This window comes from Melanotaenia boesemani, chromosome 18, assembly GCF_017639745.1.
Source record: "Melanotaenia boesemani isolate fMelBoe1 chromosome 18, fMelBoe1.pri, whole genome shotgun sequence".
Taxonomy (NCBI): Eukaryota; Metazoa; Chordata; class Actinopteri; order Atheriniformes; family Melanotaeniidae; genus Melanotaenia; species Melanotaenia boesemani.
In genome coordinates this window covers 30,936,453-30,948,803 of record NC_055699.1, presented here as the reverse complement: position 1 = coordinate 30,948,803, position 12,351 = coordinate 30,936,453, and the positions used below count along the sequence as shown (strand labels likewise).

The following is a 12,351-nucleotide window of genomic DNA, read 5'->3' as shown; positions in this document are numbered from 1 at the left end:
CTAAGCATATGAAAAACAGAATAGGTCCCAGAACGGAGCCCTGAGGAACTCCACATGAGATGATCCAGACATCCCTACCAGATCCCTCAGTGTGTTTATCACTGAGGAGAGGTCTAACAAAACCAGGACTCTTTATTCTCCAGAATCCACTGATATCTTAACGTTACTGGAAACGTTTAGTCATGCTGTCTTACAGAAAGCAGACTGGAAGATATCATGGATGCCATTTTCCTCAAAGTAGGATGTTTTGTGATGTTTGATTCATTCTGGGTTTTTAAGCTTTGGTTCAACCGTAACATGTTTAAAAAAGCAGTCAAAGACTTTGATAAAGAACTTAGGGAGTACGACAGAAGGGCTGAAGAAGACTTCACTTTGGCTATGAGAGCAGATCTAATGTCCTCTGATCTGCGCTAGAAAAGGAAACTGTGTTCAGACTGTTTCAGCCTACATGTGAACTAAACTGGCCTGAGACTAACTCAGCATGAGTACTCACAGAAACTGAACCACTGGCGGAGGGTTTTGTGGAGACACCCAAACTGCCTGAATGTACGTTTTTCTGGAGCTTCCCTTGTGGCTCAGAGCAGATCCCTTCAGAGAAACAAAGAACATCCATCAAACACATTATCTTCATTCTTTATATTTACTAAGATGGCATAATAAGATCAGCTGCTTTAATTAGTGTGTAAAAGTTAAAAACATGAGAGTAAGTGACGTCATGAGGTAAGTGACACTGGTGAGTGAGAGACGGCAGATTGAGACAAGGCCCTAAATAACAAATTCATTTATTCAATTCTGTACCATCGCCAATTCACTAACCCTGTAAAAACATTGTTTTTTCTAAAGAAGGAAAAAGGAACTTATTAAGAGATACTCTGGAGCACAGCGGGGAGGATTTGGCTAGCCTGACAAGTTACATAGATCAGTGCTACGAATTAATAGTTATGGGGAAGTCAAACAAAACTTCGACTCCGTCCACCTCTTCAGCGGCGAAGCGACAGCGCGATGAGGAATCACCTGGATCCATCTCTCCTCCGAGCAAAGACTCAACGGATGTATTAATATCAATAGATAACAAGCTCTCCAGCTTTGACGCCCGTCTGAGCTTGTTGGAGATTCTCCACCGAGAGTTCCAGGCCGTCCGAGAATCGCTGGAGTTTAGCCAGAAGCAGGTGGAGGCGCTAGCGACAGAGAACGTCAACCTTAGGGAGTCGGTGAAATCCCTCACGGAGGGAGTGACCCGACTCACAGTAGAAAATAGAAAAATGAAAGAAACGGTAATAGACCTACAGGCCAGGAGTATGCGGGACAATCTGGTGTTTATGGGAATCCCAGAACAGACGGATGAGGACCCTGAAGCCACTGTAAGAAGCTTTATATCCACCAAACTTAAACTTCCTGCAGAAGTTACAAATGATATACAGTTTCACCGAGTCCATCGTCTGGGAGGAAAGAAGCCCGGAGCCCGAAGACCGCGGCCTATTGTTGCAAAGTTCGGGGATTTTAAGCAAAAGGAAAGACTTAAACGCCAGGGCCGAGAACTAAGGGGAACCAACTTTGGAGTAAACGACCAGTTTCCAAAGGAAATTCTTGACCGGAGAAGAATCCTTTTCCCGATTAGACGAAAATTCATCACGGAAGGATCCCGAGCAGTCATCGCAGTGGACAAATTATTTATTGACGGCCAGCTCTACCGGGACCCCAACATCACGCCGTGGCTCTTCTGATCCCAGGTGCTGTAAGTCAATCTCTCCAAATGATCACTCTTAACTCGCCATTATAGATCACTGACAGTAGAACACACCGCTCGTCCTCACCACAGCCTCTACACCTAGATCGATGTATTTTTTTTCTGTTTTGTTTTTCTCTTACACACAACCACTCTCACTTTTCACTCTCTTTCTATTTCACGCCTTCACTGTTAATTGTAATCCAGCTCGTAATATCAGCAGCGCACGCAGCCGGTCGAACACCGTCAGGACGCACAGCCGCACCATACATGATACATATAAATACTCGCGTTTTATGTATGAGAGAACACGCATTAAGGTACATATACGGACATTTAACATACGGACAAACGCGCGCAGTCAGGCTGCACGCAAACACGCGTGAACACGCAGAGGGGCGCACAAAGACACACGCGTCAGTAACACGCATGAAGCATTAAACCGTTCACAATAACCATGTTAAAAATCGTCTGTTGGAATGTACATGGAGCCGGTTCCAGGGAGAAGAGGTTGAAGATCTTTAATAAATTACAGGAGCTGCAGGCTGACATTGTCTTACTACAAGAGACTCATTTAACAAACTCAACCATAGATCTTCTTAAAACAGCTCAGTTTCCTCATGTTTACTCAGCTTGTTACAATTCTAGGCAGAGAGGAGTAGCTACTCTTATTAATAAGAGACTAAATTTTGACATAGATAGCACAGTAGTGGATCCGGAAGGCAGATTTCTGATAACTTTATTATCTATTTGCAATATCAAATTATGTATTACCAATGTGTACGGCCCCAATGCAGATGATCCCTCCTTTTTCCACTCCCTGTTTGCTACACTCCAGAATTATTCAGATAACAGAATAGTGTTAGCTGGTGATTTTAATGTAGTCTTGACTGAACAAGATCGCAGCAGCACATCAGGCAGTCATCGAGTCTGGCAGTCGTCAGAAACTATCAAACAGTACATGAAGGATTTTGGTCTTTGCGATGCTTGGCGCTCTCACCATCCTAAACTAAGAGAATACACCTTCTTCTCTTCAGTTCACCACTCCTTCTCTAGAATAGATTATATTTTAAATAGTAACTCACTAATGGGCGACATTTCAGAGACTCAGATACATCCAATCAGCATCAGCGATCACGCACCAGTTTCATTCACTCTGAGAAACAAAAATAATAAACCGATTGGTAAAAGCTGGAGATTTAACACCTCTTTATTGAAAGATCCTGAGTTTACTGATTATTTTAAAAAAGAATGGTCAATTTATATAGAAAAAAATGACATGCCTGAAACTTCAGCGTGTCTCCTTTGGGAAGCAGGAAAAGCAGTAATGCGAGGGAAAATAATTTCCTTCTCCTCACATAAGAAGAAGAAGGAAACAGCAAGAGTTTTAGAATTAGAACTCAGGATTAAATCATTGGAGGAGGCTTACCGCATTTCCCCCGTAGAGCACACAATGAATAATATAAGGAAAACTAAATTGCAACTTAAAGAAATTATAGATAAAAAAACACAATTTTTAGTGCAAAGACTTCGCTTGGAGATCTTTGAACATAGTAACAAATCTGGAAAGTTTTTAGCAAATCAACTAAAAACAAACAAGGAGAAAACAACAATCTCCTCTGTTAAAGATCAAGACGGAAACATCAGCCATGACCCAGACAAGATAAATGACACGTTTAGAAGCTTCTATAAAACATTATATGAATCACAGATTAATCCAACAGATGAACATATTGAACAATTTTTAAACAACATTAATCTACCAAAACTAAAAAATGAAAATAAAATAACTTTAGATGCACCTATTACTGTAGATGAACTCCACGAAGCTCTCCAACATATGCCCAACAATAAAGCCCCGGGTCCAGATGGTTACTCAGCAGAATTTTACAAGGAATTCTGGACAACGCTAGCTCCTACATTTTATAATATGTTGTTAGAAATACAGGAAAAACAAAAGATACGGCAAAATATGAACTTAGCTAATATAACACTATTGCTAAAACCAGGCAAAGACCCCACACTTCCATCCAGTTACCGTCCCATATCTTTAATAAATCTAGACCTGAAAATAATTAGTAAAGCTCTTGCCAGAAGGATAGAAAAAATAACCCCTCTTATAATACATCCGGACCAGACAGGTTTTATAAAAGGTCGACATTCATCTACTAACACGCGTAGACTAATTAACCTCATAGATTACTCTACTTTACATAATCTAGAATCCACAATCATTTCTCTAGATGCAGAAAAAGCCTTCGACGGGGTAAACTGGAAGTTTCTATTTGCAACACTAGACAAATTTGGGTTTGGACCTGCTTTCATAGAGTGGATTAAAATATTATATAATAACCCAAATGCATGTGTGAAAACCAACGATCAAACTTCTCCAAGCTTCCGCTTACAGAGAGGCACCAGACAGGGCTGTCCACTCTCCCCCTCACTTTTTGCCATTTTCATAGAGCCGTTAGCAGCTGCTATTAGACAAAATATAGAAATTAAAGGAATCCAGGGCAAAAACACAGAACATAAAATAAGTCTTTATGCAGATGATGTATTACTCTTCCTTCAGAACTCACAAACATCACTCTCTCAGACAATCACGGTTATTAATAAGTTCTCATCAATATCTGATTATTCCATTAACTGGGCTAAGACTACAGCCATGTCCATCAACTGTGACCTACAAAACATCCCTAATATCAAAATACAGACAGGAAACATTAGATATTTAGGTATAAATATTTCCCCCAGATTATCAGATTTAACAAAATTAAACTATGTTCAGCTACTAAAAACAATAGAAGATGATCTCTTACGGTGGAGGCGCCTACCCATCTCACTAATGGGGAGAGTTGCCACCATTAAGATGATGATCCTACCTAAAGTTAATTACTTATTTTCAATGATAACCACTAAACCCTCCACCAGTTGGTTTAAATCTCTGGACTCTTTCATATCCAAGTTTCTTTGGAAAAACAAGCCATCACGTATCAGTCTTAAAACCTTACAGCAGACTAAAGATAGAGGAGGACTGGACCTACCAAACTTTAGTCACTACTTTATAGCTAACAGGCTGCAGTACATCTCCAAGTGGCTCAAACCCAGTTATCTGGATGAGCCGTGGCTAGATGTGGAGCAGGCTTTGTGTGAGGATGTGTTTATCTCTGACCTGCCGTTCATCAGCTCAACCATTAAACCATATAAGTGCTTTAAAAGCCTTAACATCCGTTTTTCCTTAATGGCTTGGTGGGAATTCTGTAAGATAACCAGATCTTCCCTCTTTCCATGTAGACTTACACCCATCTGGAACAACCCTGACATCCTGCAGAACAAAAAGATGATAAACTTCACTCAGTGGAAGACTAAAGGAATACAACAGTTAGGACAGATAATAGAAAATGGAAACTTGGTATCTTTCAGCACAATAATCTCACAGTATGGAATCATCAGTAATAAATTCTTAGAGTACCACCAACTAAAATCAATTATATATAAGAAGTATACCCCTGTACAGTTAGACTTGCAGCTTCCTGTCAGAATAGCAGAATTCATGAATCTTAATACTCCAAAATTATTATCAAAAATATATAGATTACTTGCAAAGCTAGAAGACAGGATATCTCTCCCAACTTCAAAATGGGAAGATGATTTATCTAATAACTTTGATCAGAAAAGATGGTCACAAATATGTTTAAACACGTTTAAAATGACTCAGAATTCAAATATACAACTAATACAATTCAAAATTCTCCATAGAACTCATTATACAGGACACAGGATGTTCAGGATGGGCCTTTCACCATCAGATATCTGCCCACACTGCTCTGAGAACACTTCTGATAGCTACATCCATGCGCTGTGGTCCTGCACACCTGTCCAAAGGTTCTGGATTAAGGTGTGTGAAGATCTCTCAAAATGGTTTAAAACCAGTTTTTCTGCAAACCCCACACTTTGCCTACTGGGCGACCTGGGTGACACTAACATAGGAATACACTCCATAAACTTGGTCCTCGCAGCCTTATGCATCGCAAAGAAAACTATTCTTGTGAACTGGAAAGATAAGAATAATTTGTCTATCCAGCAGTTTAGAAATCTCCTGTTAGATCACATCAGCATTGAGACAATGTCTGCCTCCTCCAGGAACCAATCAGATGACTTTCATTCCCTCTGGTCCCCTGTGACTGGCTACATCACTTAATGTAGGTGGAGGATTGCGGCTTCGCTGGGATGACGGTGGATGTGGGTGGGGGGGTCCCTGGTGGCTTCGGGTCTCCGGTTGTCTCCTGGGTGGGGATCTCGGCTGCTCCACTGTTGGGTCGGCTGGGGATTCCGATCTGGGCGGGCGGCATTGGGTGGGCCCCGGGGTGGGGCTGCCTCGTGGCGGTGGGGGGTGGCTGCCGGGGTGCCTGGGTCGGTGTCCGTCGGCCCCTGGCCGGGTGGCCGGTCGGGCCCGGGGTGGGCCGGGTGGGGGCCCCGGGCTCTGGGGCGTCGGGTCTCCCCCCACTTCTGGGGGTGGGGGGTCTGCCACTACTGGGGGGGGCTGGGCCCGTCCGGATGTGCCGTACCGGGGGCTGGTTGGTCCGTGCCCTGGTGCTTGGTCGCAGCCCCAGAACCTGGGTGGGGGTGTGTGTATATATAGGTGGGTGTGTGTGTGTGTGTCTGTAGGTATGCTTGTGTGTGGGTGGGTGTAGAGGGATGTGTGTGCTGTACGTGTGTGTAGGTGTGTATGAAGGTCTGGGTGTGTGCGTCTATGTGTGTGTGTGTGAGGGGTGTGCGGGTGTATGTGTGGAGGTCTATGTGGGTTGTATGTGTGTGTGTGTGTGAAGGTGTGTATATGTGAGTGTGTGCATGTGGAGGTCGACGTGTGTGTGGAGGAGTGAAGGTGTGGGTGGAGGCGTGAGTATGTATGGAGGTGTTTGTGTGTATATGCAGGTATGTATGTGAGTGTGTGTGTAGTGGTGTATGTGTATGGAGGGGTATGAGAGTGTGTGTGCGTGTGTGTATGAAAGTTTCCATGTGTGTGTATGGAGGCACCGGTGTGTGTGTTTATAGGTATGTGCCTGAGGTGTGTGTGTGGAGGTATGTGCACGTTTTGAGGTGTTTGTGTATAGAGGTGTGTGAGAGGGTGTGTGAGTGGCTGGAGGAAAATAAAAAAAAAAAAAAAAAAGGGTGTGTGTGTTTGCAGGGCTTAGGACGTGTCCTCTGGGGGGCGCCCTGGCCGGGTGTCGGGGGCGTGGGCCTGGGGTTCCCTTCCTTCGCCTCGCCCCCCTCCCACTCAGAAAGAGGAAAGTGGCCCTTTGGGCTGGTGGCTGGCCCCTGGGGGGGTTCGTGGCGTGCCTGGGTTGGGTGGCTGCTCCGGGCCTGTGACGCCCTTCGGGGCCGGCGGAGGACGGGGGCGCCCTAAGCCGCTGGCGGGTCGTCTTCCAGGGGGGAGGTTTACTCCCCTCTGGACCTACATCTCCTGACCCCTCCCCTCCCCCACTCTTCACTACATACACAGGTAGGGCTGTGGGAGGTGTGCTTGTTGCGCTGGGCGGGGCAGGGGGGTCATCATAGTGGCCCCATTGCTTCGCCAAGCGGCAGCATGCCTCCCAGCTTTTAATTCCACTTAGTCACTGAGCACAAATAACATTTGCAACATACAAACACGTTTTGGGGGGTGGAACATGCGAGGTCAGGTGGGTGGGACTGCTCAGGTGGCCCCACCCCCTCCTCAATGCAGTTACTGCCCCCCAATTTTAACTCTTTTAATTGCAAACAGCACATAATATATTCCCTCACTAGTGGGGGAGGGAAGGGGGATGGGGTCTTTAAGCGCCCCTGTCTCCATGGATGGCCCGGGGGCGGGGCGGGCCGGGTGGCCTGTCGCATCGGCCCGGGGCGTGGGCGGGCTGTCCCGAGGGATTCTGGCTGCTGGCCCTGGGGGGAAGGTGCTGTTTTGGGGGTGGGGAGTGGGGGGCTGGGGCGGTGTGGGGGGGTGGGGGCCTGGCTCATGTCTCCTCGCCTCCTGGCTGAGGCTGTCCCCCCGGGACATAAGGTGGCGGGAGGATGATGGGGAAAGGATGTTGATTGTGTGGGAGGAAGGTGTATGTGAGGGAGGATGGTGTATGGGTAGGAGAATGGTGTGAGGATGGGTAGTGGAAGGATAGTGTGTGTGTGTGTGGGAGGATGGGGTATGTGTTGGAGGATGAATGGTGGAAGTATGATGTATGTGTGGGAGGATGGGGTATGTGTGGGAGGATGGATGGTGGAAGGATGGTGTGTGTGTGGGAGGATGGATGGTGTATGAGAGGGAGGATGGTGTATGGGTAGGAGAATGGTGTATGTGTGGGAGGATGGGTAGTGGAAGGATAGTGTGTGTGTGGGGGGGAGAATGGGGTATGTGAAGGTGGATGTATGGTGTAGAAGAGGGAGGATGGTGTATGTGTGGGAGAATGGTGTATGTGTGGGAGGATGGGTAGTGGAAGGATAGTGTGTGTCTGTGTGGGAGGATGGGGTATGTGAAGGTGGATGTATGGTGTATGAGAGGGAGGATGGTGTATGTGTGGGAGGATGGATGGTGGAAGGATGATGTATGTGTGGGAGGATGGGGTATGTGTGGGAGAATGTATGGTGGAAGGATGGTGTGTGTGTGGGAGGATGGATGGTGGAAGGATGGTGTGTGTGTGTGGGAGGAAAGAGTATGTGAGGGATGGATGGTGTATGCGTGGGAGGATGAATGGAGGAGTGGAAGGAGAGTGTGTGTGTGTTTGTTTGTGTGTGTGTTGGTCTGGGGGGGGCAGGATTAGTTCTCGGGGTGTGCGGCTGGGCACTGGGGTGTGGGGCTGGCCTCTGGCGGTGGCCGTCTGGGCGGGCCGGGTCCCCCCGGGTGGCGTGCTGGCCCTCGGCCTGTGGGGGTGGGGGGTGTCCCTGCGCTCCTGGGCCCGGGCCCTCTGCCCCGTCTGTCCCGGGCGGCCGGTGCTCGGGGGGGGGGGTCGGGGACTGCTGGCCTCGGCCTGCCGGGGCCGGTGCCCTGTGTCCGCGGGGGGGCTCCTGCTGGGGTCTCCTGCTGCTGTCTTCCTGGGCGGACGAGTGGTCGTCTCTGTGGACCGGTCGGGGTCTGTTGCCTACGGGGGGGCTGGTGGCCTGGGTCTCGGGACCGCTGGCCTGACTCTGGCCTCTGTTCAGGTGAGGTGGCATCTGCATGATCACTCTGCATGGTCACTCCTTCCTGAACGTCTCCACTCCGTATATTCGGTAAGTTGACACAGTCTCTGCGTCGCCGTGTAGCCGAGTCCTCCAACACATCCACACAGGTTTCTCTGCGCGTGTTCTTGAATACAGCAGTTTGACTTATATCTATTATCATATTTTTTTCTTCAATATACCTTTTCTCTCTATTCTTATAATTATTCTTAAAATTTTATTATTATTTCTGTTATTATTATTATTATTATTACTCTTATTATTATTATTATTACTATTATTATTATTATTATTATTATTGTGATTATTATTATTGTTACTATTATCAACTAGTAGTGTAATGACCTACTGGCTAGGATGATCTTAGCTATATATGTTGTAAGTAGTATGGATTACATGGTCTTTTGTATGATGTCTGAAGTCCCCACCTGCACTCCCCACACCCTTTCTGTCCCTCTCCCTCCCCTCCCTCTTCTCTCTCCCTTCTTTTCTCTCTCTCTCTCTCTGTCCCCTCCGGTCGAGTCCAGCATTAAGAGTTTGATTTAATAAAGTTTTTCATATCATCAAGAGGGACTTTATACATGTAGTATAAATCCCTGCTTGATAGAGTAAAATTGCCCGGCATCAGACGGCAGCCAGACATTCATTAAAAAAAAAAAAAAAAAAAAAAAACATGAGAGTTTACAAGCAACATTAAACTACTAGTGGACTCTTCTGCACCTGTTTGGTTTTCTGTGAAGACTTTTTCCTGAGCTGTTCGCAGCTGTTCGAGCTGAACTGCACAAAGAAGAAAGTACAGCATGTGATGAAGACAAGGACCTGGTACGATTTCATTTTGCTTTATTTGCTCTACAACTCGACCTCCATAAACGAAAGCACGGTTGTTCAGTAGTACACTAACACTACCCTGGAGGTGACTGTGGGAACATTTTGGTCTCTGAGGCACTTTGCAGGTGGTGTTGGGGTGGGTGTTGACCCACAGTGGGTTGTTGTTCGGGAGACCCAGTCGGTCCTTTCAGGTGCTGACCGAGGCCTCTGTCGAGGAAGTGGGTGGTTCTCGAGTTCTTGGTCCTGGGTCTATAGCTGGTGCCTGATGGTGCTGGCGGAGTGTCGTCTCTGGTCCCCTGGGGCTTGTGCTCCATGGCCATGGGGCCCAGGTTCCATGCTGCCCAGGCCTTGGGGCCGTCTTTGTCTGTTTCTGATCCGTGGAGAGGGTGGCTTTGCATGTGCACAGCTGCACCCATCAACACAACTCAGGCATACTGATATGCTTTCTATATACTCACTGTGTGGTCCTGCAGATTTAATAAAAAAAAACATCTAAATTTTGGTTTTCATGTACTTTATTGTACTTTCTTCTTGTTTTTCTCATTTTGTCTTCCTGTAGGTGCTCCTGGTGATTGTCTGCTTTGTTTTGAGGCTGTAAGATGTTTTCTATTTCTTCACAGTGTGTCAACGGCTTGTTGTCTTTTCTATCTTTTTTTTTATCTTTGTCTCCTTTTCTCTCCTGTTCATTCTTTGCTTTGTTTTGTTCCTTTTTTCAGGTCCAGCATTAATATAAAACTCACCAATAAACAAGAAATAAACAAATAAATAAATCATAATGCTTAAGTATCAAGGGGTGCCTTATATATATAAAATTGCATTTCCTTTTATCCATAAACCTTCTCTTGGTAAAGCAAACAAGTTTGGCCTCAACATGTCAGCCAACCATCAATTTGCTGCTAGGACGCATTAACAATATTAGTAAGTATGTAAAGTTTATTCATATAACATCCAGTTATATAACAGTGAAGCAGCAATGGCAACTTTTCTAAGTCATAATTTAAGATCTGCATCATCATTGTATTAAAGTGTGAAATACTGTGAACGTAACATGTTTGATGTAAAACCTCTTTCTACCTGAGTGTGGTCGCACGTCAGCAGCCGAGCTTCATGTGAGTCTGTCAGCTTGAAGAATCCTACTGCTGGGGAGTTGAGGTTAGCAGCATCCCGAGCTTCTATCAGGAATCCCCGGAAGAATATGGGCCTGGAGGAGGCTGTTTGTAGGGACACTGTGAAGGATTTAATGTGAGGAAAGAAAATTCATCCACAAGGAAAAATAAAGTTTATAGTTTAAATGACTTGCTCTAACTTACCTGTAATGCGGTCACCTGGACTAAAAGTGGATTTATCCAGAGAGAAGCGGTAAGGAGGAGAATCTTGTCTGGGTTTATAACCATGTTGAGGTACCATATTTCCACAAGCAACGCTCACTTTCCCACTACTGTAGCATCTAACTGAGTCAATCAACGCTAGCAGAAAGTATACACACAGCATGGTTGATGCTACACCACGAGAAGAGAGGAAACACGTCCACCTGGCATGAAATGTACGATTTAACTCATCCAAACATATTCTATGTCCCTCCAGGGTCACGGGGAGTTACCAGAAGAAAGGCAGGGTCCACCTGGACAGGTCACCAGCCCATCACAGGTCCAACACACTGAGACAAACAGCTATTCACTCCTAGAGAGAATGTAGAGTGATCAAATAACCTAGCATCTAAAGCTGAATACGATATTTAAAAAGATGTCTGTTTGGACTCACCAGAGAGGAATCAGAGACTCACTGATCCAACCAAATCTCCTGAGAAAGAGCTGTAAAACAAGACTGTAAAATAAGTCAGACATGCAGCTGACTCAGACTAAAATAATCTATTTCAGGGTAGACAGACTGACACACAGTCAGCAGCTCCGAAGAGTGATCAGCTGATTTTAGAAAAACTTATGACTGCTACAGCTGGAGTTCTAGGATCTACTTTTCTGGTCTTAGTGAGGCCTGGAGTTCTAGGATCTACTTTCCTGGTCTTAGTGAGGACTGGAGTTCTAGGATCTACTTTCCTGGTCTTAGTGAGGACTGGAGGTCTAGGATCTACTTTCCTGGTCTCAGTGAGGACTGGAGGTCTAGGATCTACTTTCCTGGTCTTACTGAGGACTGGAGCAGCAGTATTCTGGACTAACTGCAGGTGTCTGATGGACTTTTTAGGGAGACCTGGGAGGACAGCATTACAGTAGTCCAGTCTACTAAAGATAAATCCATGGACCAGTTTTTTCTAAATCATGCTGAGTCATCAGTCCTTTAATCCTTCAGATGTTCTTTAAGTGATAACAGGCCGACTTCACAGCTGTCTTAATATAACTGCTAAAATCCAGGTCTGAGTCCAGGACTACTCCCAGGTCTGAGTCCAGCACTACTCCCAGGTCTGAGTCCAGGACTACTCCCAGGTTTCTGGCTTGGTTGTTGGTTTTGAACTTTGCTGTTTGAAGCTGAGAGCTGACTTTTAATCTTTCTTCCTTTGGCTCCAAAAACTATTATTTCAGTTTTTTCTTCATTTAACTGAAGGAAGTTCTGGTACATCCAATATTTAATTTGATCCACGCAGGTGATCAGAGTCT

At 45.7% G+C, this 12,351-nt stretch overlaps 1 protein-coding gene across 4 annotated transcripts in view; it reads right to left on the bottom strand.

Moving 5' to 3' along the window:
* Nucleotides 1-11,590, bottom strand: part of frrs1b (ferric-chelate reductase 1b) — a 35,226-nt gene extending 23,636 nt beyond the window's left edge. For 2 of the 4 annotated variants that reach the window (XR_006008269.1, XM_041968191.1), the window contains exons 1-4: nucleotides 11,504-11,590; nucleotides 11,053-11,422; nucleotides 10,817-10,968; nucleotides 494-588 (exon numbers count right to left, since the gene is read on the bottom strand). Coding sequence is in view for 3 of the 4 variants with exons in the window: in XM_041968191.1 (XP_041824125.1) it covers nucleotides 494-588; nucleotides 10,817-10,968; nucleotides 11,053-11,233 (428 nt within the window). In the remaining variant the exon portion in view is untranslated. The remainder of the gene's footprint in view (nucleotides 1-493; nucleotides 589-10,816; nucleotides 10,969-11,052; nucleotides 11,423-11,503) is intronic. The other 2 variants (XM_041968190.1, XM_041968192.1) reach the window with 2 other exon arrangements.
* Nucleotides 11,591-12,351: the final 761 nt, after the last annotated feature.